At 49.9% G+C, this 14,888-nt stretch overlaps 1 protein-coding gene across 1 annotated transcript in view; it reads left to right on the top strand.

The window, feature by feature from the left end:
• Positions 1 to 7,235: 7,235 nt before the first annotated feature.
• SORL1 (sortilin related receptor 1) overlaps positions 7,236 to 14,888 on the top strand; it is a 161,043-nt gene continuing 153,390 nt past the window's right edge. Inside the window, exon 1 of the mRNA XM_082659998.1 lies at positions 7,236 to 7,526. Coding sequence (XP_082516124.1) covers positions 7,251 to 7,526 — 276 coding nt within the window. The 5' untranslated portion in view covers positions 7,236 to 7,250. The remainder of the gene's footprint in view (positions 7,527 to 14,888) is intronic.

Raw genomic sequence — 14,888 nt, 5'->3', positions numbered from 1 at the left:
GATCTTAGTTCCCCAACCAGGGATTGAACCTGGGCCCCTGCACTGGGAGTGCGGAGTCTTAACCATGGGACCACCAGGGAAGTCCCCCAGCTCTCACTTTAGAGGGCAGAAAAAACTGAGGACACAGTGGGTGCCCCCCTGCTGGGAGGCGAATAAGGCAGATGGGGGAGCAGGAACCACACACCGTGCTTGGCAGACGGTGAAATATTCCATGGCGTCATTATCACAGAATAGCAGCCTTTTAGAATTAAGAATAGTCTTAATTTGCACTTCGTTGAGTTTTTCATTTACATAATGATAGAATGCAAAGAAAATTCATACACAAAATTCACTGCTAGTTTGGCATTGAAGTTCTTGTTGAAATAACCACTGAAAGGGAAAGGATTTTTCTCGCTTAGCGTTCAGCTTAGGTGGCATTGGGTCAAACCTCAGATGAGAACGTATTTGCCTCTGAGTGGATGCGTGGTATGATGCATATGGTATGCCTCCAAACCCTAATCACCATTTCAGTCATTTATCTGGTGTGAATGATTTAATAGAATTTGTATAAGGGCTCTGAGAAAATGTATTCCTTTATCCAGGGCCTCATTAAAAGCGCTTGCAGTTTTAAGTCCAATGGGAGTGATCATTTTTACAGGTGCTAACTCAGCTGATGACACCATGTAAAGTCTTCAGTGTGATGGATTTCGAGATGGCAGACAGTGAGAGGTATGATCCGCGGTGCCCCACGAAGGATCCCACGTGTGATAAACACGTGCCTCCTGGTAGCAGGAAGTATACAAAGCGGTGATTGTGGAGCATAGGTCACGGTCCTGGTGAAACAGCCGCCCTTGCTGCACCGCATCCGTAAATCCCCTGGACCACAGTCCTGACACAATTAGATGAGGCTTTCCTTGGTTTCTCTGACCTTTGCCTTCACGACCTCTGGCAGCGGGTACCACCCTACCTGTGTGCTCCCATACCCTCCCTTGCCATCATCCTCTGATTCTGAAGCTCCTCCTCATTCCCCTCAGGCACATAAAATAACCTCCTGTTTCCCCTGGACACAGCAATTTCAGGCTTCTCCCTCTCCACTCCCCACCTGCAGACACACACTAGAGACCACGGCTCCGAAGGTCTGGTTCTCTAGAAAGTTCTCCCCAGTTCACTCTCCCCAAATCCATCGATCGTCTTTGTTTTCAAAACCGAGCTCTTGCTCTTATTAAATGATAACCTGGGGCATGTGACACATTGTAAGAGTTTATTTGAGCAAAATTTGATTCAAATCAGGCAGTGCCCAACTGGAAACGGTTAGGAGAGCTCCGTCACAGGAGCCTGGAAAGACATATCGAGAAGGTGAGGAAACAAAGAAAGGAAATTATTGATTGGCTGTAGCCTAAAGCGTGGTCGGCTCTTTATGATTGGCTGTCCTTAGGTTTCCATTTTTTAACCTCAGGGCACGTGTAGGCTTAGGCTTTCGTCTAAGGTCACCAAAGCATTAGAGCCACTTCAGCCTAATGGCCTCCTTGTTTAATTAATTTAACGCTGTTTTCACACATTTCTGCTATTTGTATCTTTGTTTTCTGCAAGTTCCCTGGGAGTGGTGGCTGGATTTTTACAGACATTTATACCCTATTATCCCCATCCTTGGGCAGTAGGTAATGATGAGGTCATATGTAAAACTATGTCAAGGGAAGGACTCACTTCTCGGCTATGCTGACTCACCTGGTGCTGAGAGAACCACTTTCCAGTATCGTCAGCCATCTTTCCAGTCTCCTTTGATGTGGACAGTAGGATGGGAAATTCATCTCCCAAGAGACTTAATACAAAATTGGTCTTCCTAAATAAATAAATAAATAAAATTAAATAAAAAGCACACAGAACTGTTCTTCCGTACAGAACCAACTGTCAACGGGTGTGCGTAGCAGGGGTGAGGGCAGTGCCACGTCTTCCCTACCCGGCAGTTCATTTCAACTCGGCAGGATATAATCTATTAAGTGCAAGAGTGGAGAATAGGTCAAAAGACACAACTATAATTAAAAAAAGGAAGTTTAAGTACCAAGATAACTGCTGCAATGAAAGGTAGGACATTATCAACATCTCAAGAGGCATAAATCAAGGTAGCAGGGCTTTGGGGTGATTGAGGGGAATCTGGGCAGAATCAAGAAGTGACTTTTTAGTTGAAGAGTGAGCAGTGACTGGGGTGGGGGGCGTTTTTATCTCATTTCGACTGGTGCAGGAAAATGGAAGGAAGGTTTCTGGGGATCCTATGTCCCTGTTAGAATGAGAGGTGGGCCAAAAGGCAAGACAGCCTGTCTTTTCCCCTGGTCTGGATGGCTCCGGGACCGCTTCAGGGCATCTGTTGAGGTAAAGCGTCACACAATTAAACCGAGTCCATTCCTATTGGCTCGGTGGTACCTCCGCTCTCTAGCACCTGAAGCTGTGCTCGCCCTGTTATTGTATTGCAGAGGCTCCAAGGGAAGGAGACACGAGCCTTCGATATGTAATTATTCAGGGATTTTCAAAGAATTTCCAGCTTTACTTCCTCCCATTCACTCCAGACCCAGCAGGGTGAGTCCTATTCTGTATTCCTGGGGAAGAGGATAATTTCCCATTGTCTTCCGACTGGAGGGTTTGTCCAGGACTCTACATAACAATCAGGAGATTTCCAGGTTTTCGTTTCACATGCTTTGTGAGAAGGTTCTAAATGCTTTCTTCTTACAGAAGCTCAGGAAGTTGAGTTTCTGAGAGCTAGAGGCCAGAACTCGAGGGAAACCTCTAAATCCTGCCCTCCTTCACAGGGCTTGAACCCAAAGCCTTCTTTTGAAAATTTGAAACCAAGTCCCTCATTCCATTTATCTTCCAGAAGAGCAGGGAAAACAGGATTTAACTCGTGAGTTCTGTAACATTACCCTCTACTTGAGCATCATGCCTCAGCTAGGCGCCCAGGTGGACAGTGTTCGTTTACGGAGGGTTAAGGCAGGGCTGAGCTGTGCAAGAGGTGAGGACTTGGGCAACTGTCTTCTCCTTTCGGCCCTGGTTCTCACTGCTCCACCCGACCCAGGACTTGAAACACCAGCTCTTCTCTCTTTGTCATGGAGATATCAGATGTGGTAGAAAAAGTCAGAGAACCTCGGTTTGAATGTAAACCTTACAAACTACGTGATTCTGGGCAAGTCCTTCCTTCTGAGCCTTAATTCTCAAAATCTGTAAAATGGGCTGTTGATAATGCCCGCTTTGGTCCCCTCTAAAGGGTTGCTGTGAGATGAAAGCCGTTCGACAGTGCTGTTACAATGCAAATAGAAGTCACTGCTGTGTGAAAGTAAGTTACTACTATTTTCAGAACCTCGTCTTTGGATTTAATTTATTCAAGAGTGAGACTCTAAGCTACTTGTTCTATGTTCTGGGTGCATCTGTATTTTAAACCTCATCAGTTGTCCTGGACTTTGCCTTAATTAGAGGCATTTTCAGCAACAGCAGGAGAAAGTTATTTCTTCGGGGCTGCAGGGTATTTCTAGCTCACCCTGGCTGGCGAGGTAAATGGTAGTTACTTGGCTAAAATGGTGTGGAAGAGGGAATAAACTTAGCAGCATTGGCAGGGCCGTCCCTTTTCTGCTTTAGCGACTCAGAGGTCTGGTTGTGACTCAAGGTTGGGCACTTTTGGGAGAAAGCAGTGGTGGAGGGCAGACGGTGGTCAAGCTCTGAGATTCAAGCACATCTGCCCCTTGACCACTCCCCAGCCCTCGAGGGTATAGGGTGTCTTGGCCTCCCTTCATGTATACACAGACGTCCCATAAATGTCACTGGGTACCCACTGTGTGCCAGGATCATGCTGAGCAATGGGCACGCAGACTTTGAGCGAGTTGAACCCGGTTTGCCCTCTTGCTTCTTGTAGTTTAAGAGGAAAATGAATAAGTAATGTGACCAGAGAGAAAGTATCAAAGACTGCAGGCGACCTAGGGCGTTAGGGGAAGTTGGTGGAACCTAGGCTAGGTGCAGAGGGAGGCCTCTTGGAACCTGATGGATGCATAGAGTTTGGCCAGGCCAGGGGCTGGACAGGGAGGGAGGGTGAGCAGACAGATGCCAGCATTAGGGGAGGCCAGGAGGGGAGAGAGAGAGAACAGAAAGAAGTCCAGTTAGGCTTTTGGGAGTCTTTTTCTGCCTTCTCTGTGACTGTCCTTGTTGCTATTTTAATTGTGACTCCATCTGGATAAAAATGTGGGACACTGGTAACCTCTGGGTGGTTTTTCCTTAGCTCCATCTCTAGCTTTAGCTCAGGATGTCTTAGATGGGGCAGAAGGACAGAGGAGGGCAAAGTCTGACCCTAGGCTCAAGACATGTTTTTACACAGTTATAAGTCTAGTGTAAAATTCCCATGCATCTTGGTTTTCCTCCTGATGCTGGGCAGCGTGAAGAACAAGGCCATGCAAGTTGGGGTGGAGGGGGATGGGGATCCTGCCTTCTCTCGATCTACCTGCCCACCCCGACGTTGACACGGAGGAAGTGGCGGCTTGTTTACAACCCAGATCCGGTTTTGAAGGTAGGAGGAACATCCTTGTCAATTGCACAATTCAGCCGTGGCCTGTGCCTGCTCCCATCTCATGCCCAGGCGGGGGTCCTGAAGGGGTGGGGAACGGTCAGGGCTGCAAAGTCTCTTTTTACTTCACATAGGAAGAAACCAAGGCCCAGAGAGACCAGACGATCAAGGGCAAAAATCACACAGTAACTAGTTACAGAGCAGGACTAGAATCCCGGTCTCTAATGCCACCCGTGTACAATACTTCTGTCTGGGGCCTTCACAATTTGCATATGGTAATTTGATTTTACATACATTATCTCCTCTGCTTCTCTCAGCAGTTCCGTGCAATAGGCAGGAATTAAGATCCTTATTTTGCAGATGAGAAAACTGAAGCTCGGAGAGATTGTTTGGTTATGAGGCTCACACAGTCTCAGGGTTTGCTGATTATCCACCTTAGAACAGCTTGGAAGGTAGATAATGATTACAGAGGAGGGCTTTCAAGGAGTCAATTAACCATGTTTAAGCATTCTTGCCAGTTCTCCAGTATCCACGGTGCAAATCAAAATCAAAATCAGCAAGTAGCTGGTCCTGCCCTACTAATCCTTCCCTGCAAATTGCCGTCTGAACCTCAAGCCAGCAGTCTGTGTGGGAAAAGCAGCTCCCTATCTTCAAATCCACACTTAGGGGACACGTGTTTTCTGCTGGGACTCTGACAGTCACTCCTGTAGAAAAGGTTCTCATTAAATATGTGTTGAAATAAACAATAATTGAACCATCTGCTGGGTGTTCTGACTCTAGCCATGTTCCCCTCATTTTCCCTTGGGGGGTTAAATAGGGGTCCATGTGCCTTTGCTGCTGGTCTGGGGAGGCCACAGGGTGGTCCACACCTGGTAAGGTGATGCTCACAAGGCAGTGCTGGTCCAGATGGGGAGTGAGAGCTGGCAGTGGCCCAGTGGCTTTCCCAGAGGATAAGTGATTTGCCTAGTGGGGAGAACTGGGTGGTTCTATGATTTTGGTGAGATGGACAGAAAAGCTGGGGGAGAAAAGCAGGGCTGCGAGGAGGTAGGGGACTGCAGAACGCGACGCCAGGTCCCCAGCAAGTCTGGCATGGGGTATGGGAGGGTGGTAGAAGACTGGATTTAGGGAGGCAAGGAAAGGCTGTCTTTCCTTTGTCAGCTTGTCACCAGGGGTGGTGCTAGGTAGCGGAAGGGGGTCTGCTAAGCTAACTGGAGAGTCCTAGAGGGCAGGGGTAGGACGAGGAGCATTTGGGGGCACTGAAATGACCATCCCCTCCTCCCTGTAAACCGAGGGCTTGCATGCAACTCTAGAAGTAGTCTCTCCTTCAGCCCTGCTTCCTCTGTCTTATCAAAAACCAGGGTTTTGGGCTTCCCTGGTGGCGCAGTGGCTGAGAGTCCGCCTGCCGATGCAGGGGATACGGGTTCGTGCCCCGGTTCTGGAAGATCCCACATGCCACGGAGCGGCTGGGCCCGTGAGCCATGGCCGCTGAGCCTGCACATCCAGAGCCTGTGCTCCGCAGCGGGAGAGGCCACAACAGTGAGAGGCCCGCGTACCGAAAAAAAAAAAAAAAAAACACCAAAGGAAAAAAAACCAGGGTTTGAGTCCAGAGCACAGTGAAACATAAAATGAAACAGAGGACAGGCCTTGGCTGCTCCCACAAACCTGCAGAAAAACATTGACCTTAGGTTTGCTTCTGCAGTTCCAACAGCAGTTTTATCTCCTTGTGTTTCAAAGAAGGTCTGGATCTTCCAGCTGCATGTAGGGTTGATTTAAAGTGCGTCCTCCCCACTCTTTGAGTGTCTGCCCCCACTGCCCCCAGTGGCAAGCTTTACCCCCTTGGGAAGGGGACTTGCAGCAAGCAGGGTTGGCTGTGGGCTGAAGGGATTGGTGTGTGTGCCCGTTTTGGGGGTGAGGTAGGGTGGCTCAGTGTTCGTTCACCCAGGAGGGGGTCACAGGTAAGCCACTGTGCTGGGGCCATGCGTCCCGCGCGGGTGTTCTGTGTGCAAGGAACCATTGTATAACTGTGTGATTGTTGAGGTGTGGCGAGTCCCTTGTCGGACGTGCCCTTGCTTTTAGTGCCTCTGTGCCGGATGTATATTTACTGTGCTCCGGGCAGGGGCAGTTTAGCTCGATCAAGGGTAGTTTTGGTGCCCAGAGTTATTGAAACTGTGTGAGTTGCACCACGGGGGCGGGTTCATCTGGACTCTAACGTGCCCGCCGCGTCCTCGGAGCTAATTTTCTCTGGCTGTCCGCGCTCCCCCGGAGGTGGGGATGCGACAGGGGGCGGGCGAGGTGGTCGTGTGGCGGGACAGGAGGCTGTGCAGTCGGGAGAGGAGACCGGCCGCGGTTGAGGACGACCTCGACGCGACCCGGTAGAGGAGGCGAGAACTCCAGGGAGGACGGGCGAGCCCCACGCGACTCCCGGTTGCCGCAGGGCGCACGGGCGACGAGTAGCGCCTGCCAGGGGACCGGGCCGCGCGCCCGCTGCCTTGACTTCCCCATCCCCTCGCGGAGGAGGGGCCGCAGCGGAGAAAGTGCGCGAAGGGGCCGCGGCGGCGAGCCTCCCACGTGACGGGGCCGCGCCGAGCAGAGCGGGACCCGGCGGCGGCGGGCGCAGCAGGGCGGCCTGGAGCCCCGGGAGCGGCGCGCGCGGCCCCGGCCGGCCGGCGTCCCGGCCTCGCGCTGCACATTCTCTCCTGGCGGCGGCGCCACCTGCGGTCGCGTTCGCCCGAACATGGCGACACGGAGCAGCAGGAGGGAGTCGCGACTCCCCTTCCTCTTCATCCTGATAGCGCTGCTGCCGCCCGGGGCTCTCGGCGAGGTCTGGCCGCCGACGCTGCCCGGCGGCCGCGCGCCTGGGCCCCAGGATCGGGGCTTCCTCGTGGTGCGGGGCGACCCGCTCGAGCTGCGGCGTGGGGCGCGCGGGGCGCCCCGGAGGGCGGACGAGAAGCCGCTCCGGAGGAGACGGAGCGCTGCCCTGCAGCCCGAGCCTATCCAGGTGTACGGACAGGTGAGCGGTCGGCCCCCGCCTTCCCCCGGCTCTCTCCTCTCCCTGTGCCGCCTCACCCCCGCATCCATCCTTGGCTGTCGCCTCCCAGGTGCAGGCACCGCTGGGGACTTCCCGGCTGGCGTTTGTTTTTTTCCCCTCCTCACATAGGAGTACAACCGTCAGCACTTGAATCGCCTTGATCTTTCCTTCTTCCTGTCGATTTTAGCAAACGGATTCCAGGGCACTCGCGGGGTGCACTGCCTGTTTCCCCGGGGTGTGTGCTCACCGGTGGAGTTTCCGGCAGGTATCAGAGCGGTGCAGCTTCATTTTACGTGTGGATAAAAAACGGGCTTTCTTTCGTGTATCATCAGTTAGCAGCCGAGGCGAGCACCCTGCAGATGCAGTACATTTACCCAGAACCGTCAGAGGAGGGGGTTTCCACACTTACCGTTTTTAACCACAATTAAGGTGGGCAAACCTGAAAGCTTACTCTCTGGGTATAGTCCAAGCAAGAGGGGTGTGTGTGAGTGTGTGTGTGTGGGGGGGGGGGGCTGAATTTTTTTTATTTTGGACAGGAATATCCCTCATGACACTTGGGAATTTGAAAGACTGCAATAATTTGGTGGGCATTATTATAAAGTAAGTGATTTATTTCTATCTAGGCAATGGATTTAATTAGATCATAAGGAACATGAATTTCATTTTTATGGCAGGACTTACTTCTGGCAATTACAAACCGAGTTTGTGGGTTAGTATCAGCGCTGGCAAAATTAATTTGTCCGTGTTACTGCCTCATGAGACTCGCAGTCCTATGGTTGAGACTGACATCAGCAAAACTGGAAGGTCCGGGGGGGGGGAGAAAAAGTGGGACCAGTGGAGGTGGTCAATTACACGATTTCTAGAGTCAAAATATTCCCTTCAAAGTAGAAATTAAAGGATTAGTCTGAATTCTGCCTCTCTTCACTGATTTTCCTTTAGCCGTTTCTTCAAGAAATATACAGAGTTAAATGTTCAACCCTTGGAGCCAGGAAGAACGTTATAAACCATCTCCCCTATTGTGCCATTTTGTTGATGAAGCCACCAGAGCTGGGAAAGGTGAAGTGACTAGCCCAGGGTCACATGGGGCAGGGTTGCCTGCTCTTTAGTTTTTGTCTGCATTGTCTCAGTGACCTTCGAGTGATCAAATAGTCGCCCTCTCTTTATACGGTGCTTCTTAAATAACTTTTTTCTAAAGTAAAATGTATTGGTAAGAGAGGGGATAGGGATGGAGGTGAGAGGATGGGAGCATTTGCCTTCCATCCACCATCAGCTCCTGGGCAAGAGCGTGTGCCAGTGGGCATACAACTGCTGGTGGGCATGGGCTGCAGGAGCCTGCCTGTTTGGCTCCCTCGTGGGTCCAGATCCTTGTTCCCTTCCCCACCCCCATCTGAAACTTCTTTTTTGTATTGTTGAAAGAAGTCAGCAAGGTCCTTGCTCCCCACAGGGATGCCAGCGTCCTGATGGAGGATGGGGGAGGGAGAAAGAGAGGCTCCCTTGTTCCTTGAGCCTTCCCCATCAGCCCAGCTCTGCTGTGGGCTTGAGTCAGCTTTCTGGGGGCTGGGAGTGGAGAGCCGCAGGAGACGGTCCCTTCCGGAGCTCAGGTCCCTAACATCTATAGTCTGGGCTGCGGGAAGAGCTTCCTGGTCGCAAAAATATGCACACAGGTGCCATTTCTTCCTTGGGTTTGGTTTGTGAAAGCTCCTGGGGTTTTGGGGCCAGTTAAAGATGAACTGTGTTCTTCTTGGGAGTGACTAAAAAACGCTCGGCTTTTATATTTCTGAGCCAGATTGAGTTTGGTTCAGTGGAAGGTTGGAGAACTAGCCCTCGGACTCATAATGAGGAATTCCTACCAAGGGTGAGGACCCAGAGCAGTGTTTTTTCTTCTCCGAGGCCTCCCCCCTGTGCCATTGTTCTTGGCTGCCCTGAAGCTAATAAAACTGGGATTAACTTGAGTCTGTAAGGATTTGAGTTAGATAGAAGGAAGGACTTCCCGGTCCTGGGCTTTCTGCTACAAACACTGTCTGGTGCAGACCCTTTAGACTGCAAGCACAGGAATCAGTAACTGAAGGGGTTTGGCGTGTCCCTCTTGGAGCTCTGGAGGGCCGCCCAGCTATTTGGAACAATCTTTCTAGCAAAGATGCCCATTTGCCTCTGTTTTCCCTGGGACAGACCTGGTTTTTACGTTATCCCTGATGGTTATGAAAAGTGCTGTGTTCACTCAAAAAAGTGTCAGGATGCAGACTATAAATTAGATGGCCATTCTGCTTCTAGCCCTAAGCCAATTCCCATGTTATACTCCCCGCAGTCTCTGCCCTTTAACTTTGAAATGTAAGGAATTGCCATGTTTTTCCATAGTGTCACTTGAATTCAGTGTGATTCTATATAGGGATGGGGGTGCAGATGAGGGGGTGGGGAGAGTTTTCATCCCTGCTTTCAGAAAGCTTAGAATTTAAGGAGGAGATAAAGCAGATGCAAATATACAGGCATGGAAATGTACCAGACAGGGACAAGGAAACATGGACGTGATTCACCAGCCACAACTCTTCAGTGGGGTGTGAGTGGGTTGTTTGATATGGGAGGGCATGGGAGATGGAGTGATAAAGGGTCAGTGGGCTCAGACACTCTGCAGCTTCTCGCTCTCTGACCTTTGAGTGAGGTTAAGAGGATGCCTGGCAGCACAGATTAGGGCTGGAAGCAGAAACTGCCTGACGGAAGAAGCCCCAGGGGTGATGTTCAGGCCACCAGCTCCAGGGAGGGGAGCAGGAGGGCTTTTGCATCTGAGAAAGAGCCCTGTGTTGCAGTCAGTGTCAGTTCTTTTTCTCTGGCTCTGCTAACCTATGGAGTAAACTAGGCTTAGTTGTGTCCCTTCTAAAACAGGCCAGACCCAAGAAGGGGGATTCCAGCATTCTTGTCACACTGGATTTCCTCCTGATTTTATGTCAGCTCCGTGCCTCTGTGCCACCTGCTTTTCCCTCTGCCTCAAATGGTCCTTCCCTGTTTCTTTCTTTGCTTGCAAAAGCCCTCTTCCATTTTTCAGCATCCAAGGAGTACCTCTTAGTATTCCCAGGCTCTGGTGGGAAGAGTTCTTTTGAGCTTGGTAACAGCACTGACTGCCTGGTGTTCTAATTGCTTGTTTAACTGTTTCATCTCCCTGTTTGCTCCTTGAGGGCATGGATCAAGCCTCTCCTCTGTGTCCCTGGCACTCGGGAGGCCCTTAATGAATATTTGTGGACCAGCTGCCCACCTGGAAAGAGAAAGGCCTAGAGGGTAGGAGGCACATCCAAGTTGCAGGAAAGGTATTTATAAGGAGGACTGTCGTGAGCCCACAGTGGAGAGTGGAAGTCAGTTGGCTCAGGATGTGGGTCTGGGAGCCCTGATTTTCCTGTGCTATTTTGGGGTTTATTTTGAATGAAGAGCTGGGATTCTATCGTACAGAAGCCTCCCTTTTAGGGCTCTCATGGTATTGCTAATGGTATTGTTTTGGGGAAAAATCCTTTGGAATGAAGCGCAAAGCCTAACAGGATTTACAGGTTTATTTTCCTTCCAATGAGCTCTCTCTTCATAATTCCAGCTTTTTAGAGTCCAGGGAGTATTCAGTGTCCTGATTTGAGACTGAAAATAAAGTGTCTGTTACAGCACAAGGCCCTGAGACAAAGAGCCTCCTTTGGGGGTGGAAGACTGTAGCTTTAGATCTCTTTGGGGTAGATTCTTGTATGATACACTTGCTTGGGAAAGAATTGGCTGGTTGATTCTGAAGTTAGGATGTTTGACCTGTATGCTTCCAAAAGACGAGAAGGCAAAGCATTTGCGGTTTCAAGTTGGCTTCTTCTGCAGAGGCGAAGGGTTCCTTGGCGTTTGGGGTTGGCTCGATCATGGGTGTGACCTTGAAAGACTTCCTGATCTCACTTGGCATCTCTTCTTGGGCACAGTTCTTGGCTCGGTGTCTGGCCACTGTTTAATAGCTTGCCTGTCTTGGGGCGTGGCAGGTGGAGGCTTTGAGAGGTGGAAGGGATGGGAGGAAAACGGACAGGGAACAGGAGTGAGGAGATGGGGAATGAAAAGGTGAAATGTAAAGCCATCCAGGCCCTTTATTTAGCTTTCAGTAGGTAATGCATATTTGCAAAACAATATTTGAACAGAAGAGTATGTAGTGAGAAGTAAATTTCTCTCCCTTATGTGACCCCATTCACCCAGTGTCCACGGTCATCAGTTTTTTGTACGTCCTTCCAAAAACATTCTACACATATGTAACATATATGGACATAAAATTTCAAACTTGAAATATCAGCGGCTTTCTATTATCCCCAGCCCCTGATATCATGAATAATGACATCAGCTCCAAAATATATTTATGGCATAATTACTGTCAATGGGAAGGGAGCTACCTGAAGTGTCATAGTATAAAATAGATTGTTACTTTTCCTCCAGGCCAGGGTGGGAAATACCAGTCCACCTCAAGGATTCCGGCCAGCCAGGGCCAGGAGAGCAGCATTACGTAGCCCTCCTGTCACTTGGAAAGGTGCTGGAGGGCAGTTCCCTAGAGATATAGAGCCCAGGTTTGTGAGAACATCAGAATACTGAGATCACGGATCTTGGCTTTAACTCATGTTCTTTTAGAAAATGTCTTCTTTAGATTCTGGAAAGTGGAGTCAATAGTATGCTTAATAAACTGCTTTGAGACCTGGGATCCAGGAGGCAGATTCTAACAGCAGTGAACATCCCAAAGCAAAAAAATGGATGCTGTAGGAACATTTCATTGTCGTATTTTGGGCTGTTCCTCCTTAGAGATGACAGCCATCTTGGTAGTGTCATTGTTTCATCCGAGGGCCAAGGATGGATGGAGACAAGCCTTGTACTGTCCCCTGTAATGGACAGACACAGGACCATGCAGGTAATCTGGAGAGCAGGTAACCCAAAGAATAACCTATTTGCCTTTGCTATGTATTTATTTAGTGTTTTTTTTTTTTTAAGGATCAGTTTACCTTCCTGATTAAATTTTGCTTAGGTGAATATTAAAATGAGTTTGCAGTCTTTGAGCAGCTGATAGGCAAAATGACTGGCCTACATGTGTTAGGGAAAGCCAGTTTGGAGTTTAGAATTTTTGATAATAATTCAGATGTAGATAATTTGAGAGTTGACCACGTAGAAATATATCAAAACGAGGTATTATAGTAACCTTTCCTCCATTTTTTTTAGGTTCAGGTGTGATGGAACGTAAAGGAGAGCTCACTGCATTTTCGTTTGCATATTTCATTAGTATTTCAGCAGACGTGGTCTGGGCTGCAGGGCTGAGGCATCTTTGTCGAGCACAGAACCTTCCTGTGCATTCCCTAGCTATGCCAGAATCTCTTGGCACGTGGCATATTCAGTCCAGCCGTGTAAATGCAGAAATCAACTTCCCTCAGTTTAAAATGAGCTGCAGTTAATTTCGACCTAATTGACTGGTTTATCAACCTGTGAACCTTGGGTCTTCGAAGTAGTGGCACGGGCAGCCTTCTAGCATCCAAGTGGCTGATGATGCTGTAAATCAGAGAAGGTGGGCGGACTGCTGATTAAGGTCAAGATTTGGATTTCCTCCCGTGTTACTGTGAGACCCTCAACTTTTTATTGTAACATGAGGCATGCTCTGAGCGTTTTGGGCTGGGTTCCATAAAAATAGGACTTCATAAGTCACATGACTTTTGTAGTCCTGAACACAACAGGGAGTTAAAAATAATTACAAAATTCTGTTTTCCACTGCGTAGTTGTTAATAATCATGGTAACATCCATGGTCGTGTCACCGCTTCTGGCCAGGAGCTGGAAGGGTTTATCTTCCTGACCTCGTGTCAGGTCTTCTCTTCAACGGATCTTCCCGCCATGACGGAAATATTCTGGATCTGTGCTGGCCAGGGTGTCCACTAGCCATCTGTGGCAGTTGAGGCTTGACATGTGGCTGGTATGACCGAAGAATTGAATTTATTTTCCTTTCATTGAATTTTCATCGAGTTAAATTTAAGTTTAAACGGCCCCATGTGGCCCTTGGACAGCATAGCTTTAAGCGGTTGTGTGAAGTTCCCTTTCCCAGTGGTGGCAACTGGTGCTTCCCCCCGGGGAGAAGCTTGTAGCCACAGCAAGGCCTGTCTTTGTTTCCACCACAAACAGGGGAGGGAAAGCGAGAGTTGAGGGCTGCTGGCTGCCAGGTTGAGTGTGGGGAAGACCCTGGCCTTTCTTTCCCGGGTAGGGCTGCATCAGGGGGTGTGGTGGAAGGTGCCGTGGGTGCCCTGTTCATCTTAGCAGCTGCCTCTGCACAGCTGTCTCCTCCCATCAGGGACCTGGGCACTGAAGGCTGACCTGTGTGCCTTCACTTTTGCTGTGGCTTTGCCCAGACAGCCCACGCGGCCCGGGCGGTGTGCAGACCCTGCGCATCTGTTTAGCCGAGAAAGCTGTACCTGGTGCCTTAACGTGGGGGCCGCCTCCCCACCCCCGCCCTCCGCTTCCTGGGCTCACCTTGTCTTCCCTCAACGCAGCCAGGTCTGTCTTCCGTCCCTGCAGCCCTGCAGGCTGGCGTGAAGACAAACAGTGTGGGCGTGTGGGCGTGGGCGTGTGGTCTTCATCACCGCCTGGGACCCCCGCCTCCCGCCGGCCCTCTAACCCTGCCCGCCGCTGCAGCTGCAGGCGCTGGGCTCGGCAAATTGGGACCCTTCACCATGATTTATCTCCAGTCCCCTGAATTAGATTAAAAACACCACTACAAATTCTCAGAAAGGCAGGCTGATGTGATTACGTCTCAGATTGGAGTGGCAGACAAGGGCAATAAAAAGATGTACTTGTTATCTTATATTCGTGTTTTGTGCCGTGTAGGGACCAACGTGTGCTTTATTATCTCCCTCCCCCTCCCTTTGTTTTTGTTTTTTAACCAATATTGCATCTTTTATTTAGAAAAGAGAATAGCCTGTTGAATAGAAACCCTCTGCCCCCAGATACCTGGATTGAAGGGGGGAAGATGGCTGGGTTGATTCTTCCATAAATAAATGAGGGTTTGAGCCAATGGGTGGGTCGTGAATGGAGATTTTAATGTGTTAGCTGGGACTGAGGTGAGATCCAGTCTACTTTGATGGTCTGGGGAGCTGAATAGTGTCAGGGTGAAATTCTTCACTCTTAGGAAACCTCTGTGTCCAGAAGAAATTGGGAGAAGCTGGTATAATCTGATGGAGCTTGGAGGGCCGGGGTTAAAAATAACCCTGGAGTAAAAGCCAGTTTAGGGACTGTCTCTGGGGAGCCTGGCGTGGGTACATCTGAGAAGAGCCATGTATGGGGGAGGGGCCCAGATAATAAAGGACTCTATTTCTCTGTTAGCCCAGAGG

This window comes from Grampus griseus, assembly GCF_964374135.1.
Source record: "Grampus griseus genome assembly, chromosome: 8".
NCBI classification, from domain to species: Eukaryota; Metazoa; Chordata; class Mammalia; order Artiodactyla; family Delphinidae; genus Grampus; species Grampus griseus.
This window is presented reverse-complemented; position numbering and strand designations above follow the sequence as displayed.